Source organism: Muntiacus reevesi, chromosome 2 (assembly GCF_963930625.1).
Source record: "Muntiacus reevesi chromosome 2, mMunRee1.1, whole genome shotgun sequence".
Classification (NCBI taxonomy): domain Eukaryota; kingdom Metazoa; phylum Chordata; class Mammalia; order Artiodactyla; family Cervidae; genus Muntiacus; species Muntiacus reevesi.
Window position 1 is genome coordinate 268,800,139 of NC_089250.1, and position 23,540 is coordinate 268,823,678.

Sequence of the window (23,540 nt, forward strand, 5' to 3'; positions counted from 1 at the left end):
CTACGTCTTCTAGACCTTATAGTCAACCCAGGGATTGATCACCTTGTATCTGGGTGGAGAGGATGTTGGAAGAGAAGGAAGGAAGGGGTTGAAAGCAATGAAGAAGGGGAGGAAAGAGGTCAAGAAGGGCTCCTTGAGTGGGTGAATGATGGGGCCAGTAGAAATGAGTTGAGAGGTTAGAGCTGCCTGCTTCTGACCATGAACTCCGTGGCATCCTTATCCCTAGCTCTGTGCCCACCATGTAGCCTGACAAGCCCCTCTGAGCTCTCAGGCCGTCGCTGCCCCCATAGCCCTTCCAGAACTCCAGGGCCCCCCAGTGGCCAGTAATATTCTTCAGATCCCCTTTATTCCTCATTTACAGCAATTTCACTTTCATTCACCCATCCCACAAACCCTACCTTTCCCCCACCCCCTCAATCTCTCTTTCACCCCCACACTCTCCTCACACTTCATACATAAGCCTCCCCCAAACATTCAGCCCCTAATACAATTCAAAAAGGCTCCTTAATCCATTAGATGGGAAGAAAAACCCTGTGCTATGTCAACCAGCATCTGAAGCCCCTCACAAGTAAATGACTCAATCCATCATCTCCCATGGCCGGCCTCTAGGTAGGTGTGAGTACCATTTCCACTTTACAAATGAGGAAACAGAGGCACAGAAAGGTCAAGGAACTTGCCTGAACTCACACAGTGAACAACATTCTTCAACAATTCCCAAGAAAATACCCGGATAGTTGCAATAGTAACACCCTCCACTCCACTGAAACCAAACACCCCAGTACATATACATTTGCTCCCAATTCACCATGAATGTGCCCCTCCAGTGCCTGAAATTTATCCCAGGCTATGCCCATAGCACAACAAGTAACATTTATTGAACAGTTGCTGAATGCCAGACGGCATTCCAAGCACTTTACATTTATGCATTCATTCAGTCCTCATGACACCCCCTGGAAGGGGTTGGCTGTTATCATTCCAATTTTATAGACGAAGAAACTGAGGCACAGAGAAATAAGTTTGCTCAAGATCACACCTGCCAGAAAAAAATGTCACAGCCAAGATCTGAATTCCCCATAGGCAACCCAAGCATGCATGCATGCTAAGTTGCTTCAGTCGTGTCCGACTCTGTGTGACCCCATGGACAGCAGCCCACCAGGCTCCTCTGTCCACGGGATTCTCCAGGCAAGAATACTGGAGTGGTAGGCAACCCATATACCCCAATAATATCCAAATACCAGCAGATCACCCCATCCCTCCCTCTCGAGTCTCCCCATCCTGGACATACACCTCTCCTTCCCATGACTTTCTCACCAGTCCCCAGCACTGTGTGCTGTATCTCTCATCCTCCTTGAACTGCCCAATTGCCCTCTTGTGTCCACAACTCCCTACAATTGGGTATTCCTTCTCCCCTACTCCTGTGTATACCTTCTTGCTCTGCACCTGGATCCCCCCTCAAGTTGTCTGAAAGCTCCCAAGGACCCTAACCCACTCCCCACCAGCTCTCACCTCTGCAAGCCCGGGCCGTCCCCCCACTTCCCATTTTGCCCTTGCACACCCCACATCCCCTTTCCCAAAGTTCTCTCCCACAGATTTCTGTGACCTCCTCACCCCCTCTCAGGCTAGCTCTCCCCCTCCTTTGCCCTCATCCCTCCCACAGCCTCTCGAGCCTCAGTATAGAACCCCACTGTATCCCCTACAGCATCCTAGGTTTCTTTCCTACTCCAGTTCCCCCCCAACCCAATCCATTCTCATCCATGGAAGCCTCCTCCTACTTTCGCATCCTCAATTCACTTCACCCTTCCTTCTGTCTCCTTTCACTGGCAGCTGCATTTCATTTACATTCCCTGCATCTCCTCTGTGCTCTCCCTGAACTGCCTGAATCCCCGCCCCCCAATCCTCTCCACACTTCCTGCACCCCCTCCTTACCCCATTCCTCCGTTCACCCCACACACAGGCTCTGCTCCGGCATTCCCCATTCCTCCCCCGACTTCAGTATCCCCCACTCCCCCCTGTTCCCTTTCCATCCTGCCAGCCTCCTACCCGGACCCTCTAACCCCGCCCCCTGCCCTACCGTTGGCGACCCACGCAGCACCCCATTCATGCTCCGGTAGGGCTGACTACCTGCCCTGCAGGAGCACACACAGTGTTCCGCCCCAGGCCATCCCTCGGCGACCCTGAGCGGCCTCTGGAGCCCAGCGGCCAGCTCTTGTTCACCAGATCCCACACACAGGGACTGCAGCAGCCTCCACTCCCCCCACCCCCACCCCGAAGGTCCCTCTCGCACACCCAGGATCCCACAGCCCAGAGCCTGCTGCTGTAGGTGGCGCCCCCCCTCTGGCACTCAGCCCCTCCCCATGTCCCATCGCCACGGGGCCTCTCCATGGCCTGCCCAGAGGGCGCCCCCCGACCCCCGCAGGGAAGCCAGCCCCCTCCCATGCTGAGGAGTAACACACAGAAGCAGATGCAGTTCCCCGTGCAGAAGCTCGACCGTGTCTCAGCACACGTGCCCCACACAGGCACAGACCCCTGGGGCAGGGAGAGGGGTGCGTGGGGACGGGGACGGGGAAGGGTGGTTGTGGGGGAGGGGGCAGGCCTGCTCAAGGAGGGTGGGTGCTGGGAAACACAGCCGCAGTCCCTGGGACAGACCCCCCCCCCACACACACACATGCAAACACACTAGTCCCCAGACAGCCTCGCTATCGCTCCAAGTCACACAGAGATAGACGCCGGCAAACAGGGCCGTACAGATGGACACAGTTGGGGGGTGGGCTGGGAGCCCACCATCTCTCTCTCTCTCTCGCTCACACACACACACACACACACACACAAACAGGGCTGCAGGCAGTCACACACACGCACGCACACCGCCACAGCCATAGGGACACACGCACCGTCGCACAGTGACACGCAGCGGAAAAAGAGGAGGGGAGGGGAGACGGGGGCGGGATGCGTATGTGATGGGGGGAGATGACTGTGAATGGGAGAGAGGGGTATGAATGGGGGGACTTGCCAACTCCGTGAAGGGGTGCGGGGACACAGGGATCAGAGGAACGCGGGCCTGGGGTGTAGATGCCTGAGGGGAGGGCTCTAGAGTGGGGGCGCTAAGGGTGGCAGGAAGGACAAGTGGGGCCCGAATCCCGGAGTGGAGTCCGTCTGGAGGGCCTCCTTAGGAGGGACGTCCTGGAGAAGGAGCTGAAGGGGGCCTAGAAGGGCCTAGGAGGAGCCGGAGGAGTGTGTGTGTGCGTGTGTGTGTGGGGGGGTGGGTCGGGGAGACAGGCCTGGGTGGGGGGAATGAGAAAACGAAGGGGAGAGAAGAGGGGTCCGGAAAGGGCTTAGTGCCGAGAGAAGGTTAGAGGAGAAGGGCGGAGGGGGCGGGCGGCTTGGGGGTGGGGAGGGAGCCCCAGGGATGGGGGAATCAGCGGCTGGGGGAGGGTCGTCGCCGCGGGCCGGGGCCTCCGGGTCGGGCCGCGGGGGGAAAGGGGCGGCGCGCTCCGTTACCTGTAGATATACCAGACGCTGCGCCGCCGGGGCCCCAGGGCCGGCCAGCTGGAGGAGAGCGCGGGGGGCGGCTGCGGCAGGGAGCCCCCCCCGGGGCCGCCCGCGAGACCCCCGCCGCCGCCGCCGCCGCCGACCGCTGACAGAGCCATCGCCGCCGCGGCCCCGGCCCCGGCCCCGGTCCCGGTGCCGGCCGCCCCCGCCGCCGCCGCCGCCGCCGCGTCCCCGTCCCCGCTCGGCCGAACCCCCGTGTCCGGGCCCCCAGGCCCCGCCTCATGCTGACCCGCGCCGGGAGGGGGAGGGGGAGGGGGCGCGCGCCCTCCCGCGGGAGGGAGGGCAGGGCCGGGGGCTCACATGCCGGGGGGCCGCGGGGGCGCGGGCCGCGGGGTCGGGCCGCGGCGGGAGCGCGAGGACCGCGGACGGCGCCGGCTTCAGCACCGCGGACAGCTCCGGAGGCGGGCGGCGGGCGCGAGGCTTAACCCCTTGGCGTCCTGCGCCGGGCGGGGGAGGGGGCCGGGCCGGGGGGAGGGGGCCGGCAGGGGAGCGCGGGGGCCCCCTTGGCGGGAGACGGGGGAGGGGCGAGCGCGGGGGGAGGAGAAGGGGGAGGCACTTCCGGTCTGGGCCCCCCCCTTCGCCCCCTCCCCCCTCCCGAGCCCTCCCGCGCAGGTGCAGAGAGAGGGAGCGCGGGGAGAGGGACGCACAACATCACACGAGACGCCTCGCAACCGCGTGCGAGGGACGCGCGGACACCGAGCCCCACTTCCCGAGCCGGGGGGGACGGCGCGACGAGAGAGACCCCGGGAGGGGACGCACAACCCTCTCCCTCCCCCCCCCCCCCCCACGGCAGACAGACGCACGATGCACCCCGACAGTCTGGAAGGGGCCGGAAAGGGAGAGCCAGGACGTTTGGACTGGGCGCCAGAACAGGGAGAGACACCCTTCCCAGCAAAGAAGTCCATGCGGAGGGACATCCACGCACCACGGCTCCCCGCCAGAGAGCCGCAGACCCCCGGGGAGAGGACAGAGGGCAGCAGAGGCCAAGAGGGGTGACATGCGGTGGGACGGCACAGCTCCGGCAGGGAGGCAGGGTCACAACACCGGCCAGGCCACCCCAGACAGGGCCGGGGAGAGCGGAGGGTGGGGGGGTGGGGAGGAGAAGCTCAGACATGCCGCGCGCAGGGCAGCACATGCCAGCAGGCAGGAGGGGAGGAAGAGGGGGGCCACGCACTTGACAAGCAGAGGAAAGAGGAGGAAGAAGCTGAGCCACTACCCTCATCCAGCTGGTAGAGCAAACGACCCCCAAACCAAAGCCAAGGGGAGACCCAGAGAGACACTGACAAGAGACGAGAAGCAGGGGCTGATGGGGAGACTCCGGATGGTGGGGGGGGACCTCGATACTCACCCAGTGCCCAGAGCCGGAGACGTGCCAGGTGAACACGCACAATGGTCAAGCGCCTCGGACACTTGGGGCGCAGGGTGGCACCCCAGTCCCACCCTCTCTTCCCATATTGTCACTTCTCTCCTACCCCCCACCCCCACCCCCGGCCCTCCCCCGCCCCGATCCATCCCCACTGGCCAGAACACAGACACGTAGGTTTGGACACATTTAATGGAAGGATGCTACGAACAAGGAGACCCTTCCCTGGATCGGGGGAGTGGTGTGGGGGGGGATGTCATCTTTCAGATGCCCAGTTATGACCATCCCTCCCCCACAGCCTGGCCCTCCTGGAAGCTCAAGCCCTGGAGTCCTCCCCTCTTCCTCCCTCCCCTCCCCCAACACCCCAGGTCCTGAATTCCAGATCAATCGGACAGACACAAATGCATGCACACAACTTTATGCGTTAATGCGCACACACAGCGACGTGCATGAAGAGGGACAGGCATGTGCAGAGACCCACCGCCGGTCCCCAGGTGGTAAGCAGACACACTGGACATCTCTGGAAAACACTGGCCCTCATTCTCAGACACACGGATTCGAGGAAAGAGAGGTGCAGAGAGAGACAGCCACACACTGAGCCACAGTCGTGCACCAGAAATGACAGCCACAAATGCACCCATCTGTACCGAGCGGGACACACCCTCTCGCTGTCACAGGCATGTGCACGGGGCTAGAACTCCAAGGGCCTCCGGCCACACATGCACACAGACACGTGTCATGCACACCTACAGAGGCACACGGGCAAGAATACGCCTGGGGAATCTGTACAGGGATGCTCGCCGACTGTGTGAGACGGTCACGCACAGGGGGACTGTAGCTCTGGGGGTACACACGCACATCCATACGCCCCCAGGCACCCCTTCCTTCCCATTCCTGACCCCATTCCCTCCCTTCCCCTCCCCTCTCACCTCCCTGGGCCAATCCCATCCATCAAGCTTCAGAAGCAAGTCAGCCAGCAGCCAGGGAGGGGAAAGGAGTCAGTGTGCCTTCTCCCCACCCCCACCCCACCTGGCCGGCTCTGCTGTCCCCCCCCACCTCCCCCCACATGGCCAGCATGGGATGCACACACTTCCGCCGCACAGGACTGCACAGAGATGCGGCACATGAAGGAGATGGGAGCCTCCAGCCACCATACAGGGGAACTCCCCAGCCCCCCAGGCATCCCCACCTTGCCCCAGTCCACCTCATTGGCCTCTGGCTACCCCAGAGCTGGGCAGTCTCAGTAGCTGCCAAGGATGGTTTGGGGTTGAGCTGTGTGGTCTGAAGCTAACCCTGCCTCCCTCCACCCCGATCAAACGTTAGAGGGAGCAGATGAGAGAGGGGGCTTTGAGGTGGTGGACTTACTTAAAAGGTGGAGTGGGAGGGATGTGGGGTGGGGGTGGGTTGCCCGAGGGTGTAGGACATTTACCTTGGGGCATCAAAGCTGTCGTAGGAGCCCACGGTATAATGCCGGAAGAGTCTCTTTGCCTTGTCACTTCGGCTTTCTGCAGGGGGACAAAGGATGACCTTGGATCTTCTCCTCTGGAAATCATGGGTTCACCCCCTGGGGTCTTGGCCCAAGCCTTCCCTTCAACCTCTCACCCCCACCAGGAGGGGGAAAGGAAGGGACATGAAAATCTAGAGTAAGTCGGGGACACCTGGGGGTTCCTCGTTACCTTGCTTTGCTTCCTGGGAGCGGTTGGCCACCTCTTCCAGGCAGTCAGAGGGGAACCAGCCAATGCGACCTTTGACCTGGCCTTCCCAGAAGCCTCCTTCCCCGATGCTAAGCACTGGATGGGGAGTGGGGACACAGAATAGAAACATTTCTGCATTTCCCTATTGCCCACACCTCCCCTACCCCGCCTGCTCCCAACACTTGATGCACAGCCTTTCCACAATTTTCAGCACCTTGCCCAGAACCCGACCCGAGGGCACCCCCAGGAAGGGGCTCGGGGGAAGTGTGTGTGCGCTCAGTCATGTCCGAATCTTTGCGGTCCCATGAATGGTAGCCCGCCAGGCTCCTCTGTCCTTGAGATTTCCCAGGCAAGAATACTGGAGTGGGTTGCCATTTCCTCCTCCAGGGGCTCTTCTGGACCCAGGGATTGAATCTGCATTGTTTTCTGCATTGCAGGCAGATTCTTTACAGTTTAGCCATCAGGGAAGCCCCACAAGGGGGAATGGGGAGATAGTAACTCCTGCATAGTAGCTTCCTGAACACAGCGGGGACACCAAGAGGCACTGGGGAGAGGGGCTGTGTCCCATGATGTGGTCCTTGCAAGTTAGGGACATGTCCACAACTGGCTCTCATCGCCCTGGGTAACCAGTCACAACTCAGTTATTCCGTAATTTCCCTAAACCCCTGCTAGGCTCCTAGGTCACGTGTTATACCTCATCACTACCCCTGCCACCTCCCGCAGTCTCCTTGCCACTAAACCTTTTGTCCTCTGTTCCCAGACCCCTCCTTCCGCCTCTCTTTGCTTCCCCTGGCTCTAGATGGGAGACTAGAATCGTCTCTCCTTCTCTCCGCTGCTCGTTACCGGAGGCCCCTGCCCACCACCCCTGCCCCTTAGACATGGGGCACACGCTGACCCACAATGATGGGCAGGAGGGACAGCTGATGTCTACCCAACTCTCACCGGGGCCAGGACCCTACGAAGGGCACTGACATACTGCCATGTGCCCCATGTTACTGATGGAGAAACAGAGGCTCGGAGACACTCAGGCGCGTTTGCTCCAGGTTTGGCAGCCTGGATTTGAACACTCCTGATTTGTTCTGTGCTTTGCTGCTGCTGCTCCTGATCATGACGAGAGTGAAAGGAACAAGCCCACAGCCGTCCACCTCTCCAGCACCTTTCACAGCTCTCTTCCCACTTGGCCCTTCACATCCTTCACTCATTCTATCCTTACACCTCGGTAGGTAACAATTGATTTCCCATTTTAAGATGAAGTTGAAGCTAGAGTAGAAAAACCTCTTGCCCAGGGGTGGCTTGAGCCATGCCAGGGTTGGGGTTGGGGCCATCTGATGCTTTGCCCTGCACCAATCACCTCCTCTGAGAGGGTCTGGGGAAACCCCAGCCAGGAGATGCTCAAGGTCATGGAAGAGAGCAGATGTGTGTCAAGAGGTCTGGGCTCTTGGCTGACTCTGCCTTGCCCAGCTGGATGATCTGAGAATCAATCATTTGTTCACTAAACAAATATGTATTTCATGCCAGACATGAGTCAGACGTCAGGCTAGGAACTGAGTAGAGTTGTTGTGTAAGTTGCTCAGTCCTGTCCGACTCTTTGTGACCCCGTGGACTGGAGCCCGCCAGGCTCCTCTGTCCATGGGATTCTCCAGGCAGGAATTCTGGAGTGGGTTGCCATGCCCTTCTCCAGGGGATCTTCTCAACCCAGGGATCGAATCTGGGTCTCCTCCGGCACTGCAGACAGATTCTCTACTGTCTGAGCCACCAGGGGAGTGAGTAGAGCTGTCAGACACAGCCAACGTGGTTCCTGTCCTCACGGAGCTTCCAGACTGGCAGCCGGGGGAGACATAACTCTACAAGTGACCCCATGATTGGAAAACTGAGGTCAGGGCTTGAGGGGGGAAAGGAAAGGAATTTTGGAGAAAGACCAGATAGGAGTATATAAATCCGATGAAGGGATTTCTCTGGTGGTCTTAGGGGTTAAGACTTCGCCTTCCAACGCAGGGGGGTGTGAGTTCGATCCCTGATCGAGGAGCTAAGATTCCACATAAACCATAAAACAGAAGCAATATTCTAACAAATGCAGTAGAGACTTTAAAAATGGTCCACATCAAAAAAAAAAAATCTTTATAAACAAATCTGATGGTATAGGGGGATCAGGAAGGCGTCTCAGAGGATGTGACATACAGGCTGAGACCTGAAGGATGCTGAGTGTGGAGGAGGCAAAGAGAGGGGAGAAAGCCTTTCCAGGCAGAAGGAACAGCATGTGCAAAGAGTTTAGGGTGGAAAAGAACTTGGGGAGTTTGAGGAAGGATGAGGAGGATAAGGTCCCTGGATCCCTGCAGGTGAAGGGAAGAGTAGCCTGAGGTGAGGTCGTGTGGAGGGCAGGGTGGGCAGAGGAGGGGCCTGCAGGCCAGGCTGAGGCCCTAAGCTTTGATCCTGAGAGCAGAGGGAGTCTGCTGCCTTAATCGGGCAATGAAGAAGCCCAGTGACATCATGGATGTGGGTGTGCTCTGAGGCAATCAGGGAACTTTTAAGGAAAGGAAAGGATATGAAATCCGGGCAGTGCATCGGATGACTGGGCTTGACATTCAGAAAGACACACAGAAGATGCAGCCCATGGCCCTCTGACTGTGGGAGGGTCCCTCACCTCTGACCTCAGCTTCCCTTTTTTCTTTTGCACAGACCTGACCCCCACTCCTGAGAGTCCCTTGGACAGCGAGGAGATCCAACCAGTCCATCCTAAAGGAAATCAGTCCTGAGTATTCATTGGAAGGACTGATGCTGAAGCTGAAACTCCAATACTTTGGTCACCTGATGCGAAGAACTGACTCAATGGAAAAGACCCTGATGCAGGGAAAGATTGAAGGCAGGAGGAGAAGGGGACGACAGAGGATGACATGGTTGGATGGCATCACTGACTCAATGGACGTGAGTTTGAGTAAATTCCGGGAGTTGGTGATGGACAGGGAGGCCTGGCGTGCTGCAGTCCGTGGGGTTGCAAAGAGTTGGACACGACTGAGTGACGGAACTGACCCCCCCACCTGGCCATACACACAGACACACACATACACACACTCCCCTGGCACGCTGCCCCCCCCGCCAGAGACACTGTCCCTGCCTGGCCCCCACAGTTAGCTCCTGCATTTGGCCATTCACCCATCCACTTGTTCACTCAGCAGGTATGCACCAAGGCCCTCTGTGTCCCAGGTCCTTAACCTGGGCCCTGATGACCCGGCACCCGGTGACACGTGACCTCATCTTCAGAAACTCAGGCACCAGGGAGACAGACTACAAGACAGATGTAATTACACAACCCGACTGACACTCTGACCCCGGCACGCTCTTCAAGGCCCACTTAAACCATGTCTCCTGTGGGAAGACCCCCCCCAACCCCCGGACTCAGCTTCCCCCAGGGCCTAGGGTCTTTCCCTTCTAAGTGCCCCTAGTGGGGCCGTGTATGATAATGACAGCTGGCCTTACTAGGTATGAATCACTGTTCTGGGGGCTTTCCAAGAGCTGACTGCTTTAATCCTCGCAAAGGTCCCATTGTACAGATGAGGACACTGAGCCCCGGAGAAGTCACTTGCCTGAGGCCGCCCTGCTAGCAAGTGCAGGAGCCGGGACTTGAACCCAGACAGCCTGGTTCTCAACCCCTATGCGGCTCGGCTCATCTGCCAGCCTAGAGTCGGGCAAAGAATTGCTCCCCCGCCTGCAGTGAACTACGGCAGGGTACTTCCTGTCTCCAAAGCACCATTCTGTCCAAGAACACACATCCGCAGCCTTGCAAAGTCTGCACGCGGGGGATCCTGGCATGGTTTTCCAGAGGAAGGCAGGGAGGCAGAAGAGAGGCAAACCCCCGTGACAGCAGCCTCTGTTCAGGAAGCCCTCGGCAGGGACCGGCTTCATCTACTGCCCATCTCGTCAGAGCCCGGGGAAGCGGGCACCAACACCCTGGGTCTCAGATGAAGACGCCCAGCAGAGGCAGGTGAAGTCAAGGCAGCATGTCCCTCACTCTCCGCACAAGAGAGCGAGAAGAGCTGTGCGCTCGAACTGGGGACCTCAGGCAAGTTGCTTCACCCGTGCAAGGCTCTGCCCCTTCGACTGTACAATGGGCTCCGGACACCCGCCTTCGAGGGTGACAGTGAGCGAGATGGGACCTCGTGGGGTCGATGTCCCAGAGATGCTCATTTCCTCTCTTTTGCCTGAACCCCGCCTCCTGGCAGCGCATCTGAGCTCCACTGTATGCTCCTCGGAGGCGGAAGGGGCACCTAGGTCTCTCTGAGGTCTCCAGCCTGCCCTGGAAGCTCCAGGTGCTGGACAACTGTTGGTCGCAGGCTCCTCCCTGAGAAGGGGGTAAGTTCCCCTGCTGACCCTTGCCCACAGCCCGGCTGCACCCTGCCCCTTTACCTTTGATCTTTTCGCCCTTGCTCAGGGAGATCTCCCCCTCGGCTTGGGCCTGGTAGGACTTCACGGCCATGAAGGAGCGTCCAGGGACGGCCGAGTAGAGCTTCCTGCGTCTCCCGCGGCTGCCCAGGGAGCCCCCGGGGCCCCCGGAGCCCCCCGTGCCCCCGGCCGGCCCGTCCCGGGGTGTCCCGCTGGAGCTGCATACACAGAGGGTGTGAGAGGCAGGGGCGAGTGGAGGGAGGGGGCACCTCTGGGAGAACAGGGGTCCTTGGGGGGGGGTGGGAGGTGGAGCATCAGGGTGGGGGAGGGGGTCTGAGTGCCTTTTTCGGTTCTGGTGTCCTCGGGGGCCGGGGGTGGGGGGTGGGGGAGAAGAGGGCATTTGGGGGCTCCCCCTGCCTGCCCGCTGTGGGCCCGCCGGCCCCCTTTCCTGCCTCCTGGCTTCCGGCTCTGTCCCCTCCCACGGGCCTGCACACCCTGCCTGATTCAGCTTCCTGAAGTTCTGCCTGTGTCATCCCTGCCTCACGAGCCTTCGGCGACTCCCAGCTTCCTCCTGGGCTGGGTCCAGTGCCTCTCCTGCCATCCCCAGCCCGCCACCATCTTCCTCCCGCCCACCCCCTCCCTGTCCCCCTCCAGCCGGCTCCCTGCAATGCCCCCTGCTCATCCTCCCCACCTCCAGCCTCATCTCCAGGCTTGGAAGCCCCTCCAGTCTCCCTCCTTGCCCACCCCCACTCCGTTGGGCCTCCTCTCACCTTGTCCAGGCTGTCTGTATGTCTCTGCCTGCCTGTCCTCAGGGGCTGGAACCAGCCTTTCTCTTGGGCACCCTCCCCACCCCTGGCCCACGGAGTGACTGCTGAGCTAAACTCTGGTGCATCGGAATACACGGCTGCGAGGCTGGTTCACAACGCTCTCACTGCCTCGGGGTCAGGAGGGAGACCCGGTGGTCCGAGGTGGGGACCAGTGCGTTGGATGGAGCGGGGTGGGGGGCAGCCGTGGCTCCCAGGAGGAATTCAGGGGCTGGGGGTCTGTGGGACCAGGGCTGAGCACCCCCTACCTGGGCCGTCCACGAGGCTGACGCTTGGCCTCCTCGGGGTGCCTCCCGCGGGACGGGGAGCGGGCCCGGGCGCCCCGGGGGCTGCTGGCACTCCGCAGGGTCCCGCTGCTGAGCTTGGCGCTGGGGGCGGCGGGCTGCGCCTGGCCCTGGGGCCCTGAGGTGGGGCCGGAGGCCCCTGTGGACGAGGCCCCCGGGGCGGCGAACACCATCCAGTCGGGCAGGGCCATGCTGGTATCACTGTTGGCCCGCAGCAGCGCGGGGGGCACCGTCAGCCCTGTGCCCGGGGGTCCCCGGCGCCGGGCTGCGTACTTGGGGGACTCCTGGAAGGGCACTGAGGTGGGCACGGAGGCCGGGGGGCAGGTGGGGAGACACACAGGAGGTAAGAGACAGTTGGGGGGGGAGGCGCCGGGGGAGAAACAGATGAGAAAGAGTGGGGCTCCTGGACCCCAACCCCTCCCGCTGCCCAGGTGCTCACGGTCCTCTAAGGTTTATCTTGTCCCAATCTGGCCCCCAGATCAGGTCCGCTGACTCCCCATCCCACCATGCACCCCCCCCTGCAAGGACCCCAACTTCTCCCCTTAGCTCGCTCACCCACGTCCTGTTCTCGATGGTTTCGGATCAGCTCCCCAAGTTCAAAATTCCCAGCGATCACTGCCACCTAGCGCGAGGGGGTAAGGGGGGCCCAGGTAGGAGAGAGAGAGAAAAACAAACAGGAAACACTGTGAGGTCTCCGGCCAGTTGCCCTGCACCCCCCAACCTTCACCCCAGCAAGTCCAGCCTCCCTCTTCTCCGAGACCACCTGCCTCCCTCCCAGCTCCCCAAACTCTACCCCTCTGAGTTCTTCACGCCTCCCCCAAGCCGCCCCAACAGACCTGGAAGGGGGTCTGTCCACTGTTATTCTTGACGTCCTTGTTGGCCCCTCGATAGAGAAGGATCCTAGCACATGTCTCCTGGTGGGCAGAGGCACGGGGTGAAAGGAAAGGGAAAAGCAGTTAAGGCCACCGCGAGCAGACACAGACACTGCGCTAAGGGCCTTTGGAACCGTCTGGTGGAAACCCGGCCTGCTCCGAACAGCAGCCACTGGCCCTTTAAACGTGGCGAGCCCACCCTGAGAGGCGCTGCGTATGCAAAATGCACACCGGCTTTCAAGGACTTGAAAAATGTAGTTTAAATCTCTCTAGTAGTTTTTATGGGGGCTTCTCCAGTGGCGCAGCGGTAAAGAATCCGCCTGCCAATGAAGGAGATGCAGGAGATGTGAGTTTGATCCCTGGGTTGGGAAGATCCCCAGGAGGAAGAAATGGCAACCCACTCCAGTATTCTTGCCTGGAGAGCCCCATGGACAGAGGAACCTGGTGGGCTACAGTCCATGGGATTCAAGAGTTGGACACGTCTGAGCGCAGTACAGGTTTCCCTGGTGGCTCACTCAGTAAAGAATCTGCCTGCAACGTGGGAGACCAGGTTCAGTCCCTGGGTCGGGAAGATCCCCCGGAGAAAGACATGGCAACCCACTCCAGTATTCTTGCCTGGAGAATCCCATGGACAGAGGAGCCTGGTGGGCTACAGACAATGGGGTCACAAAGGGTCGGCATGACTGAGTGACTAACACTTAAGCACAGCACAACGGTTTTTATACTGATTACTTGAAAGGATAGTATTTTTGAAACAAAATATGCTACTAAAATTAATGTCACCTGTTTGTTTTTTCCTTTTATTAAAAAAGTGTCTCCTGGGATACTTAAAATTACATGTGACTTGGGTTATAGTGTATTGGATGGCTACTAACCTAAACCAGGGTTTTCTTCTTATTATTACTATTTTACTGAAGTATAGTTGATTTACAATGTTGGGTTAATCACTGCTGTAGAGCAAAGTGAATCTGTTATACACACATACACACATATTTATATCATTTTTTGAAATTATTCCTCTCCATTACAGTTTGCCCGCATGCGTGCCAAATCGCTTGAGTCGTGTCTGACTCTTTGCGACTCCACGGACTGTAGCCCTCCATGCTCCTCTGTCCATGGAGATTCTCCAGGCAAGAACACTGGAGTGGGTTGCCATGCCCTCCTCCAGGGGATCTTCCCGACCCAGGGATCAAACCCACATCTCTTAGGTCTCCTGCATTGGCAGGTGGGTTCTTTACCCCTAGTGCCACCTGGGAAGCCCGTTTAATGGTTTATCATAGGAGACTATAGCTGTCTGCGCTCTACAGTAGGACTTTGCTGTTTATCCATTCTATATATAATAGCCTGCATCTGCTCACCCCAACCTCCCAATCAGGGGTTTTCATCATTGGTACTACTGACACTTAGGGTCCAGACAAGTCTCTGTAGTGGGGCCACCCTGAGTATTGCAGGCCACCCTGTGCATTGCAGGCCATCCTGTGTGTGTGTTGCATTGAGCAGCATTCTCTGGTCTCTGCCACTAGATGCCAGTGACACTCCCTCCTCAGTGGTGACAGTGAAGAACGTCCACAGGCACTGCCAAATGTCCCCTAGGGTGCGGGAGCATCTGGCTTGGGAGCCACCAAGTCAGACCTCTTGGGGTGGGGGACTTACTATGTTGGATGTCAGAGCGCCCTAGAGGCGGTAGCCACTGACTGGCCCAACAATTCCGTGAGATGGAAATGACTGTCCTCATTTTACAGATGAGGAAACTAAGGCTTCAAAGGGAGCCGGTGATGGTCAGCCCTCAGATTTGAGCCCAGGTGTGTCTGACTCCCGAGCCCTTACTCGAAGGCTCTGCTAGACCCGGAAGGAAGGAGGCAGGGGGCAGTGGGGGCCAGGGCTGGATGGTCGAGGGGGTGGGAGACAAATGCCATCCAAGTCCAGGTCAATTCCCTGCCAGTGTCAGTCACAACAGATCCAAAGTCCTTGCCTTGGTCTGGGAGGCCCCCCACTGATCTGCCTGCCCTGCCACCCCCAGCCCCAGCCTCATTGACCTCATCTGCTACCATCTTTCCTCACTCCCTGCTCCGCAGGCACACTGGCCTCCCTTCTCTGGCAGGCAGGCTCGTGCCCCAGGGCCTTTGCACCTGCTGCTTCCTCGATTTGGGAGTCTCTGCCCCTAGCTCTCCACACAGCTCATTTCCTCACTTGATTCACATTTTTGCACAAAGGCCAATTCTTCAGAAAAGGCCCCTCTGATAACCTTGTCAAAAATAAACCCCTAACCTGTTCTTGTCTTTATGTTATTTATATGATACCTGCTGTGTGCTGGGCATTCTTCTAAGTCAGAGTTAACTCGTTTTCCTTATAATACTGCCTCCCTGAAATTACATTTCGATTTTATTCATCTCCAGCATCTCTCCCCCACTCCATTGTCTATTTTGGAGAGGCAAGGTTTTGTCTGTGGCACCCACGGCCTGGCATGGTGCCTGGCCCATAGAACCGTTCAAAAACGGTTGCTGGATGAGGGGAACCCTCCTCCTCTGTCTTGGCCTGGCCAAACCCAACCTGGCCTCCAGCTCAGCTCCACTCCAAATCCCCTAGATGCCAGTCTAACCAGCACTCACCAGACACTTCCTCAGTCTCACCCTCTTCACGTGACAGACCCATCAAGGATGCTTGTACGGGTCCCTCCTACAAGACAGGCTCAGAGAAGGCAAATCCGTAGCCAAGGTCACACAGCCAGTCAGTGGGGCAGCTGGGACTCAGACCAAGCTTTCTGATCCTAGCGCTCATCTGCCTACTGTGAAAGCACAACTCTGATCGCCCATGTCCGATGGCTCCTGATTGGATGGCAAAGTTAGCCTGGTTCGTTTTCCGGGCGTGTTTGTGAGTGTGAGTGTGTGTCCCTGTGTGCACATGCTGTCTCCCCGACTCGATGATAAATCGGTGCCGTGTGTGTTTTTGCATATCTGCCTGCCCCCACCGTCACTGTGCCTAGCCCAGGCCCAGGAGCATCTCTTTCATCTCAACCAGGAGTTTGCTCCACCCCTGAGCACCCCATTTGTACTGGAGCGCTAGCACTCATCCCACTGGATTGCAGTGATTCGTTTACACATCTGCCTCTTGGCCAGACTGTGAACCTCCCCCCACCCCGCCCTCCCGAGGACGGGCGTCATACTGTGTCTGATTCATCCCACATCCGGGCATACAATAGGTGCTCAGGAAATGGGCCTGGAAAGGATGAGGATGTGCAGTTGAGTCATGCAAAAGTCATTCGTTCAAATCATTTATTCATTCCTGGAGTCATTCAGTCTATCTCGAAGCAAATACCTGTTGAGTGTTCTGAGCTGGATGCTGTGCGTGGTCTTGGCGGGGGATTCAAGGTATCTGATCCATCATTCATTCATTCACTCTCACTCATTCAACAAAGATGCATCTAAGCCTACTATATGCCACGGCCTTGGGACAGAGCGCTTGATCAGACTCAAGCCCCACCCCTGAGGAGCTCACAACCCGGACATGGCCCTGACCCTCAGCACCAGAGGCTAGATGGGCTGGCCAGGAGACCAGAGGGGCAGAGAGTGAGGAAATCTTTCAGACCCAGCTCTGGGCCTTGGGAAGCTTAAAGTCTGGGAGGGAAGAGGAGTGGAGAGAAAGTCGGAGAAGAACTTGTGTTTGTCAAGCATCTATTTGCTAAGCACCATGCTGAGAGGGAGCCAAACATTCACACCCTTGATCCTTTTCGAGGTAGAGGTTACTGACACATTTTACAGATGAGAAAGTAGAAGCTCAAGGAGAGGGAAATGGCTGACTCATCTGACCCACTCGGAGTAATTGTTCCCTCTCTATATGACCCTATGGACCATAGTCCACCAGGCTCCTCTGTCCATGGGATTCTCCAGGCAAGAATACTGGAGTGGGTTGCCATGCCCTCCTCCAGCAGACCTTCCTGACCCAGGGATCGAACCTACATCTCTTGCTTGGCAGGTGGATTCTTTACCACTAGCGCCACCTGAGAAGCCTCTCTCTCTATCTATACACTACATTTTCCCTTTCAAATTGCCGGTATGGTTTCTGTCTCCTGACCAGATCCTGACTGATAACAGTAATGATAATGATAATAATCATTATTATTAGCATAGCTGCCTCCTAGGGATGAGCACTTATCACGCATGATCTTTCATCCCCTTCAATCAGCTGCTGTTATCCTGACTTCAGGGAGCCGGATGGAACCTCAGAGAGGGGAGGGGACTTGCTCGGGGTGCCCTGGCCTGCGCACCGGCTGTGGGGTCAGAAAATCTGGTATGAGGCCCACATGGGGAGCGGGAGCGACAGACGCACCGGGGAGGGGAGGTACAGGCAATTTGACAAACACTGCGTTCTCCCTGCTCGGGCGGGTGCCGAGCGAGCAGACTGCTTTCTGCCACAAGGCGGCACGTGGCTACCTGCCACATCCTGGCACTGCACGTTCTGATGAGAGGGGCTGGGACTGTTCTGGGAGACTTCCTGGAGGAGGGGGGAAGAGGCTGATGGATCAGCCGCAGCATGCCAGGCCCTGGCCTCGTAAGACCTGAGGCAACCGTCCAAGGGCAGGGAGACCCTCCAAGGGCAGAGAGCCTTGGGAAGCAGGTGTTGAGACTGGGGCTGCGGGGACTGGGCTGATCTGCCCAGACTCCCCCAGCACACTGGTGACAAACCAGCTGGGGTCATCAGGCTCAAAGCCCCAGCTTTTATCAACCCAAACAGCCACGACAGCACAGCTGCAGCGGGCATCCAGCTCCTCACTGCTCACCTCCATTCAGAGCTCTTGAGCCAGGGACCGTCCACCCAGCCCTGAATCTCTACAACTTGCAACACACTCTTTTCCCCCTTGAGGGCCGTCCCTTGTCCCCTGCAGCAGGTGCTCCTGTGGCAGCTGAATGGAGACCCATTAGATGTAGAACCCCTGGGGATTAACACATATACACGGCATGCGTGCACGGGTGTGAAGTCGCTTCAGTCATGTCCGACCCTTTGCGACCCCATGGACTGTAGCCCGCCAGGCTCCTCTGTCCATGGGATTCTCCAGGCAAGAATACTGAAGTGGGTGGCCATGCCTTTCTCCAGGGGATCTTCCCAACCCAAGGATTGTACCCGCATCTCTTATTTCTCCTGCTTTGGCGGGTGGGTTCTTTGCCACCAGTGCTACCTGGGAAGCCCAACATATACACATTACTATATATAAAATAGACAATCAACAAGGACCCACTGTATAGCACACGCAACTCTACTCAATAGTCTGTAATAACCTATATGGGAAAAGCACCTGAAAAAGAATGGATCTATATTTATATATAATTGAATCACTTTGCTATACACCTGAAACCAACACAATGCTGTAAATCACGTATACTCCAACATAAAATAAAAATGTTTTTAAAAGGAGGACTTCCCCGGTGGTCTAGCAGTTAAGAATCTGCCTGCCAATTCAGTGGACACGGGTTCGATCCCTGGTCGGGGAAGATCCCACATGCTGTGGAGCAATGAAGCCCGTGTGCCAAAACTACTGAGCCTTGCTCTAGAGCCCGTTCTCCACAACTAAAGTCCCATGCACAGCAATGAAGACCCAGCACAGCCAAAAACAAATAAATAAATGAATAAATAGACCTTAAAATTTTTTTAAAGAAAAGAAACAGGACCTTTGTAGTTTCCTGCGTTTCCAGGAACAACCCTGACCCTCTCCCCTCTGGATTTTTCGGCACAGGCTGTGCCCTCTGCCGGGAACGCCCCTCTGCCCTCTTCTACATGACCACCTGTTGCTCTTCTTAGCTCTGATGGCACATCCTCCTGAGAGCCACCTCCATCGACCCAGCGCTAAGGCCAAGCCCAGATGTGCGCCCCCACGGAGACCTGGATTCCTGGTGACCTCCCTCTGAACACTTGGGATCACGCTGGCAGGGTGTGTCCCTTGATGGGAGGTTGTCTGTCTTGCTCACTACTGTCCCCTCAGCCCCTGGCTCTGAGCCTGACCCAGGGAAGGAGTTCAGGAAACAGCTCTCGAATGAATGAATGAATGAACAAATGAACGAATGAATGAAATAGTGGAAGAGTAGGGGCGGGGGTGGGGGGGCACCAGGGGTCTGGGAGGCTGGACCCAGGAGGAGAGCAGACCTTATTGTAGAGGGCGCAGATGTGCAGGGCCGTGTTCCCCGAGGCGTTCTGGGCTCCAGGCTCAGCTCCATAGAAAAGCAGATGTTCCAGATGCTGAGAATGACCCCGCTGGCAGGCCTGGAGAGGACCGGGGGTGAAGAGCCGGGTCAGATCCACCTGACCACAGCGTCTGTCTCTCTCCTCCACCTGGAGGTCAGGCAGCCCTGCATCCGCCACTCCCCCCGCCTTCTACTCTGAGGCCCCATTCTTGCTTAGGGACCCGCGCTGTCAACGTCACCAGTCATTCCAAGGCCCAGGGCTTCAGGCTAACTCCTTAGAGTCCCGGCGGTGACACCTCTGTCCTTCCTCTTTGGGGACCATGCTACTCCCACCTCCATCCCCCATGAGGACCCCAGCATCCACAGCCCTAGGCCCTTGGACTAGGGTCCCCGATCCTTGGACTAGGGTCCCTGATCCCTGCCCACCCGCAGGGCCCACGCGCCGCCCACGCCACGCCAACCCCTCTAGGCCGTGCAGGAGCACCTGGTGAATCTCCTGCCAGCCGTTCTCATCAGCTATGCCCAGCTGGGCCCTGTTGTACAGGAGCAGCTCGCAGCAGCGGGGGTCACCCCCCACCATAGCCGTGTGGAACAGGGGAGTCAGCCCTCGGCGGTCCTTGTAGTTGGGGGAGCCCCCAAGATCCAGGAGCGCCTAGGAAAGGTTAAAAAAAAAAAGATGACAATCACACAAGTACTGGCTCGTTATCAAGGGCCAGTTGGACGAAGAGACCTGGGTAACCCCACACGGGGTCAGAGCCAGAGCTGATGCTGCCGCGATGCCCTTGAGTGACCTTGAGGCTGGCCCTTGCCCTCTCGGGGCCTCTCTCATCCCTGTGAACAACGGAGGGACCGGGGCGATGCCTCCAGAGGACCCCTTCCTCTCACTCTGAAATCCTGCCCGGCCTTCCACCATGAGCCATGAGGCATCAGCCGCTGAAGGCGCATAATGCCTCAATGCCCACCTACTCAACAGGCTGCTGTCGGGAACCAATCAGAGAAGGGCGCCTGGATGCAGGAGGGCCCCTGGCTGAGTGGGAGGTGTGGTGAGGTCCGGGATCTCAAGAGGCAGAGAAAGCGGTCTGGGAGGGGGTAGGCTCGGGTCAAGCAGACTCGGCTCGGCCTCGCTGGGACCAGGGGCTGGGGTGGGGGCAGGGAGTGGTGCCCCTCGAGACACGGATCTGGGCCTGGAAGACTGGCAGCTTCGAGCGTGTGAGGAGTGTTGGCGGCGCCAGCGCCGCGCGAACAGTCAGCGGTGGCGCAGTCCAACAGCACATTTCCAACATTTGCGGTGATGGAAATAGTTACAACCGCACGATCCAACATGGCAGCCGCGTGGGGGGCTACCGAGCCGCTGGAAGGTGGCTAGTAAGCCTGAGAATCGGAAGTTTTAATTTTAGTTCATTTTCATCTATTTAAAGCTAAACAGCCCCCCTTCCCGCCCGTGGCTAGTGGCGGCTGGATTGAACAAGCGCAGGCCTGGGAGGTAGGGGCTGGGCGTGAGCAGGAATGGGGTTTGGGGGTATGTGTGTATGTGTAAAGTCGCTTCAGTCCTGTCTGACTCTTTGCGACCCCGTGGACTGTAGCCGCCAGGCTCCTCTGTCCATGGGGATTCTCCAGGCAAGAATGCTGGAGTGGGTTGTCATTTCCTTCTCCAGGGGAAGCTTCCCGACCCAGGGATGGAACCCACATCTTTTATGTCTCCTGCCTTGGCAGGAGGGTTCTTTACCATTAGAGACACCTGGGAAGCAGGTGGCAGAAGGGGTTTGGGGGAGGGGGGGTGAATGAAGAGGGTCTGTCAATTCCAGGGCTGTAAGGCAGACCTTTGTGACTGGCGTCTGACTGCCTTCAGGGTTCTTCAGGAAAGGATTGGAGAAGGAGGGGGAGGGCCGGTTAGGCTGGATCATCTATGAGTCGTTGTGTTTACCAACAACTTCCGGGGCGCTCTATCCTGATCTATGGATGAGGACGCATCAAGTGCCCTTGGGGAGGGGGAGAGGAAGAACATTTAAAAATAAGATTGGGCAAGCAGACTCCATGAATGTATGCGTGCATGCTCAGTCGTTCAGTGGTATCCAACTCTTTTGGGACCCTATGGACTGTGGTCCACCAGGTTCCACTATCCGTGGAATTTTCCAGGCAGGAATACTGGAGTGGGTGCCACTTCCTTCTCCAGGGAATCTTCCCAACCCAAGGACTGAACCCAAGTCTCCTTCACTGCAGGAGGATTCTTTTCCTCTGAGCCACCTGGGAAGCCTCCATGTATATACAATGAGGGTGTACGAGGTTCATCTGCTTGTAAAGGCACATTTTAGGCAGTATACTGGGACAGTAAGGAGAGCAAACCAGTTAATCCTAAAGGAAATTAATCCTGAATATTCACTGGAAGGACTGATGCTGAAGCTGAAGCTCCAATACTTTGGCCACCTGATGCAAAGAGCTGACTCATTGGAAAAGATCCTGATGCTTGGAAAGATTAAGGGCAGGAGAAAAAGAGGGCGACAGAGGATGAGATGGTTGGATGGCATCACTGACACAATGGACATGAGTTTGAGCAAACTCTGGGAGATAATGAAGGACAGGGAAGCCTGGCATGCTGCAGTCCATGGGTTGCAAGGAGTTGGACACGATTGAGCAGCTGAACAACACAGCTGGAGAAGAGAGCTGTATTTCAGGTGAGCGAAGGTGGAGTACTGGGACTGTGAGCTGTAGGTTGAGAAGAGTGAATGGAAGGGCTGAGTTGGGAAGCGGGAGGACCAGTGTCTGAGGGAGCAGATGGAGGGACGGTGTCTGGGGGCACGGCGGTGAGCTCACTCTGTATTTTAAAGGGCACCAGGGACTTCCCTGGTGGTCTGGTGGTTAAGACCCTGCACGTCCAGTGCAGGGGGCATGGGATCAATCCCTGGTCGGGGAACTAAGATCCCACATGCCATGTCATGTGGCCCAAAAATAAGAAAATAAAGGGCACCAGCAAGAGTCTACATCTCGGGGAGACAGAGGTAGGTGTCGGCTGCTGGCTCAGTGGGGCTGGAGAAGTTCTGGGTGTCAGGAAGTTAACACGATCTATCTGGGGACAGGGCAAGGGTCCATGTGACCATCAGCTATAGTGATCACCAGCCTTGAGCTGGGGAGGGTGGGGGCTCACGGAGGTTCCAGGAGGGTCTTGGTTGTAGTCAGAGGAGTGACTGTGGAGGAGGGAGGTGGACAGAGGGGCCGGGGGGATTGGCTGGACGCAGTCTGGGTGAGGAACACGGTCACTCGGGGGTGTCTCTGGGCTCTGGGGAGGGTCCCGGGAGGATCTGAAACCTCACCGTCAGAGCGAGGCAGTGGCGAGCACAGGCAGCCTTGTGTAGCGCGGTCATGCCATCCCGGGCCCGGAAGTCGATGTGCGCCCCGCCCAGGCACAGGGTTCGAATCACCTCTACGGAGCCTTCGGTCTGGGCAGCCAGCGTCAGGGGGGTCTCTGGGAGGCAGGGGGAAAGGCCAGTCATGTGCAGCCCCTTGGCCTCGTGGTCCCCGACTCCCCAGCCCTCCCAAAGCACCCCGCCCCGCCGCCCGCTCCCTACCTCCTGAATCTGAGTCGTGATAATTGGGGTCCAGCCCCTTGTCCAGCAGCCGTGCCACCTTATCGGATGTCCCGAGCTGCACGTACTCCAGGAACTTCTTCAACCCCGTCTGAACCACAGATGAGAGAGAGAGAGAGAGAGAGAGGCGGTCAGGGAGGAAGGAGGCAAAGCTGGGTTTGGAGCAGCGCCATCCAGTGGAATCACACAGCGAGCCACACATGCCAAAGAAGAGTCCCTAGTAGCCACCACTTTTTTAAAGGAAGAAGACCTTCCAATTATATTGAAATTCACTTTGACGACCTATCTATTTCTAGTCTATCCTATATAGCCACAATATTACTGATTCAACAGGTAATCCACGTGAAATTTATTCCTGAGATACTTTCAGGGGTACTGAGTCTTCGAGATCGGGTGTATATTTCACACTCACAGTGAGGCTCAGTTTGGACCTGGTATACCACAGGTACCTGGGGGGCTGTATGTGACTGGTGGCTCCTGCAGATGGTACAGGTCTGGATGGATGGACTGTTTGGGGGAGGACAGAGACAAGTGCATGGTGGGGTGGGGGTGAGGATAAGAAGCAGCCAGGGAGCTTTCTTCCCAAGTGTCAAGGATCGTTCATTTCTAACCGAGGCAGCCCCCTGACTTACTCCCAGCTTTCAAGGGACCAGAGGAGACACAGGGGACATACAGTCTGAGGACTGGAGGGCAAGGTGTGTGAGTGCATACTTGGGCAGTAAGTTGTGTCCAACTCTTTGCGACTCTACGGACGATAGCCCAGCAGGCTCCTCTGTCCATGGGATTCTCCAGGTAAGAACACTGGAGTGGGTTGCCATTTCCT

The 23,540-nt window shown here is 57.7% G+C and overlaps 1 protein-coding gene across 1 annotated transcript in view; it reads right to left on the bottom strand.

The window, feature by feature from the left end:
- Positions 1-23,540, bottom strand: part of SHANK1 (SH3 and multiple ankyrin repeat domains 1) — a 48,072-nt gene that overhangs the window by 19,561 nt on the left and 4,971 nt on the right. Inside the window, exons 5-14 of the mRNA XM_065926545.1 lie at positions 22,700-22,808; positions 22,445-22,596; positions 19,621-19,788; positions 19,099-19,215; positions 12,928-13,005; positions 12,647-12,713; positions 12,056-12,386; positions 11,008-11,201; positions 6,589-6,702; positions 6,342-6,417 (exon numbers count right to left, since the gene is read on the bottom strand). Coding sequence (XP_065782617.1) covers positions 6,342-6,417; positions 6,589-6,702; positions 11,008-11,201; positions 12,056-12,386; positions 12,647-12,713; positions 12,928-13,005; positions 19,099-19,215; positions 19,621-19,788; positions 22,445-22,596; positions 22,700-22,808 — 1,406 coding nt within the window. The remainder of the gene's footprint in view (positions 1-6,341; positions 6,418-6,588; positions 6,703-11,007; positions 11,202-12,055; positions 12,387-12,646; positions 12,714-12,927; positions 13,006-19,098; positions 19,216-19,620; positions 19,789-22,444; positions 22,597-22,699; positions 22,809-23,540) is intronic.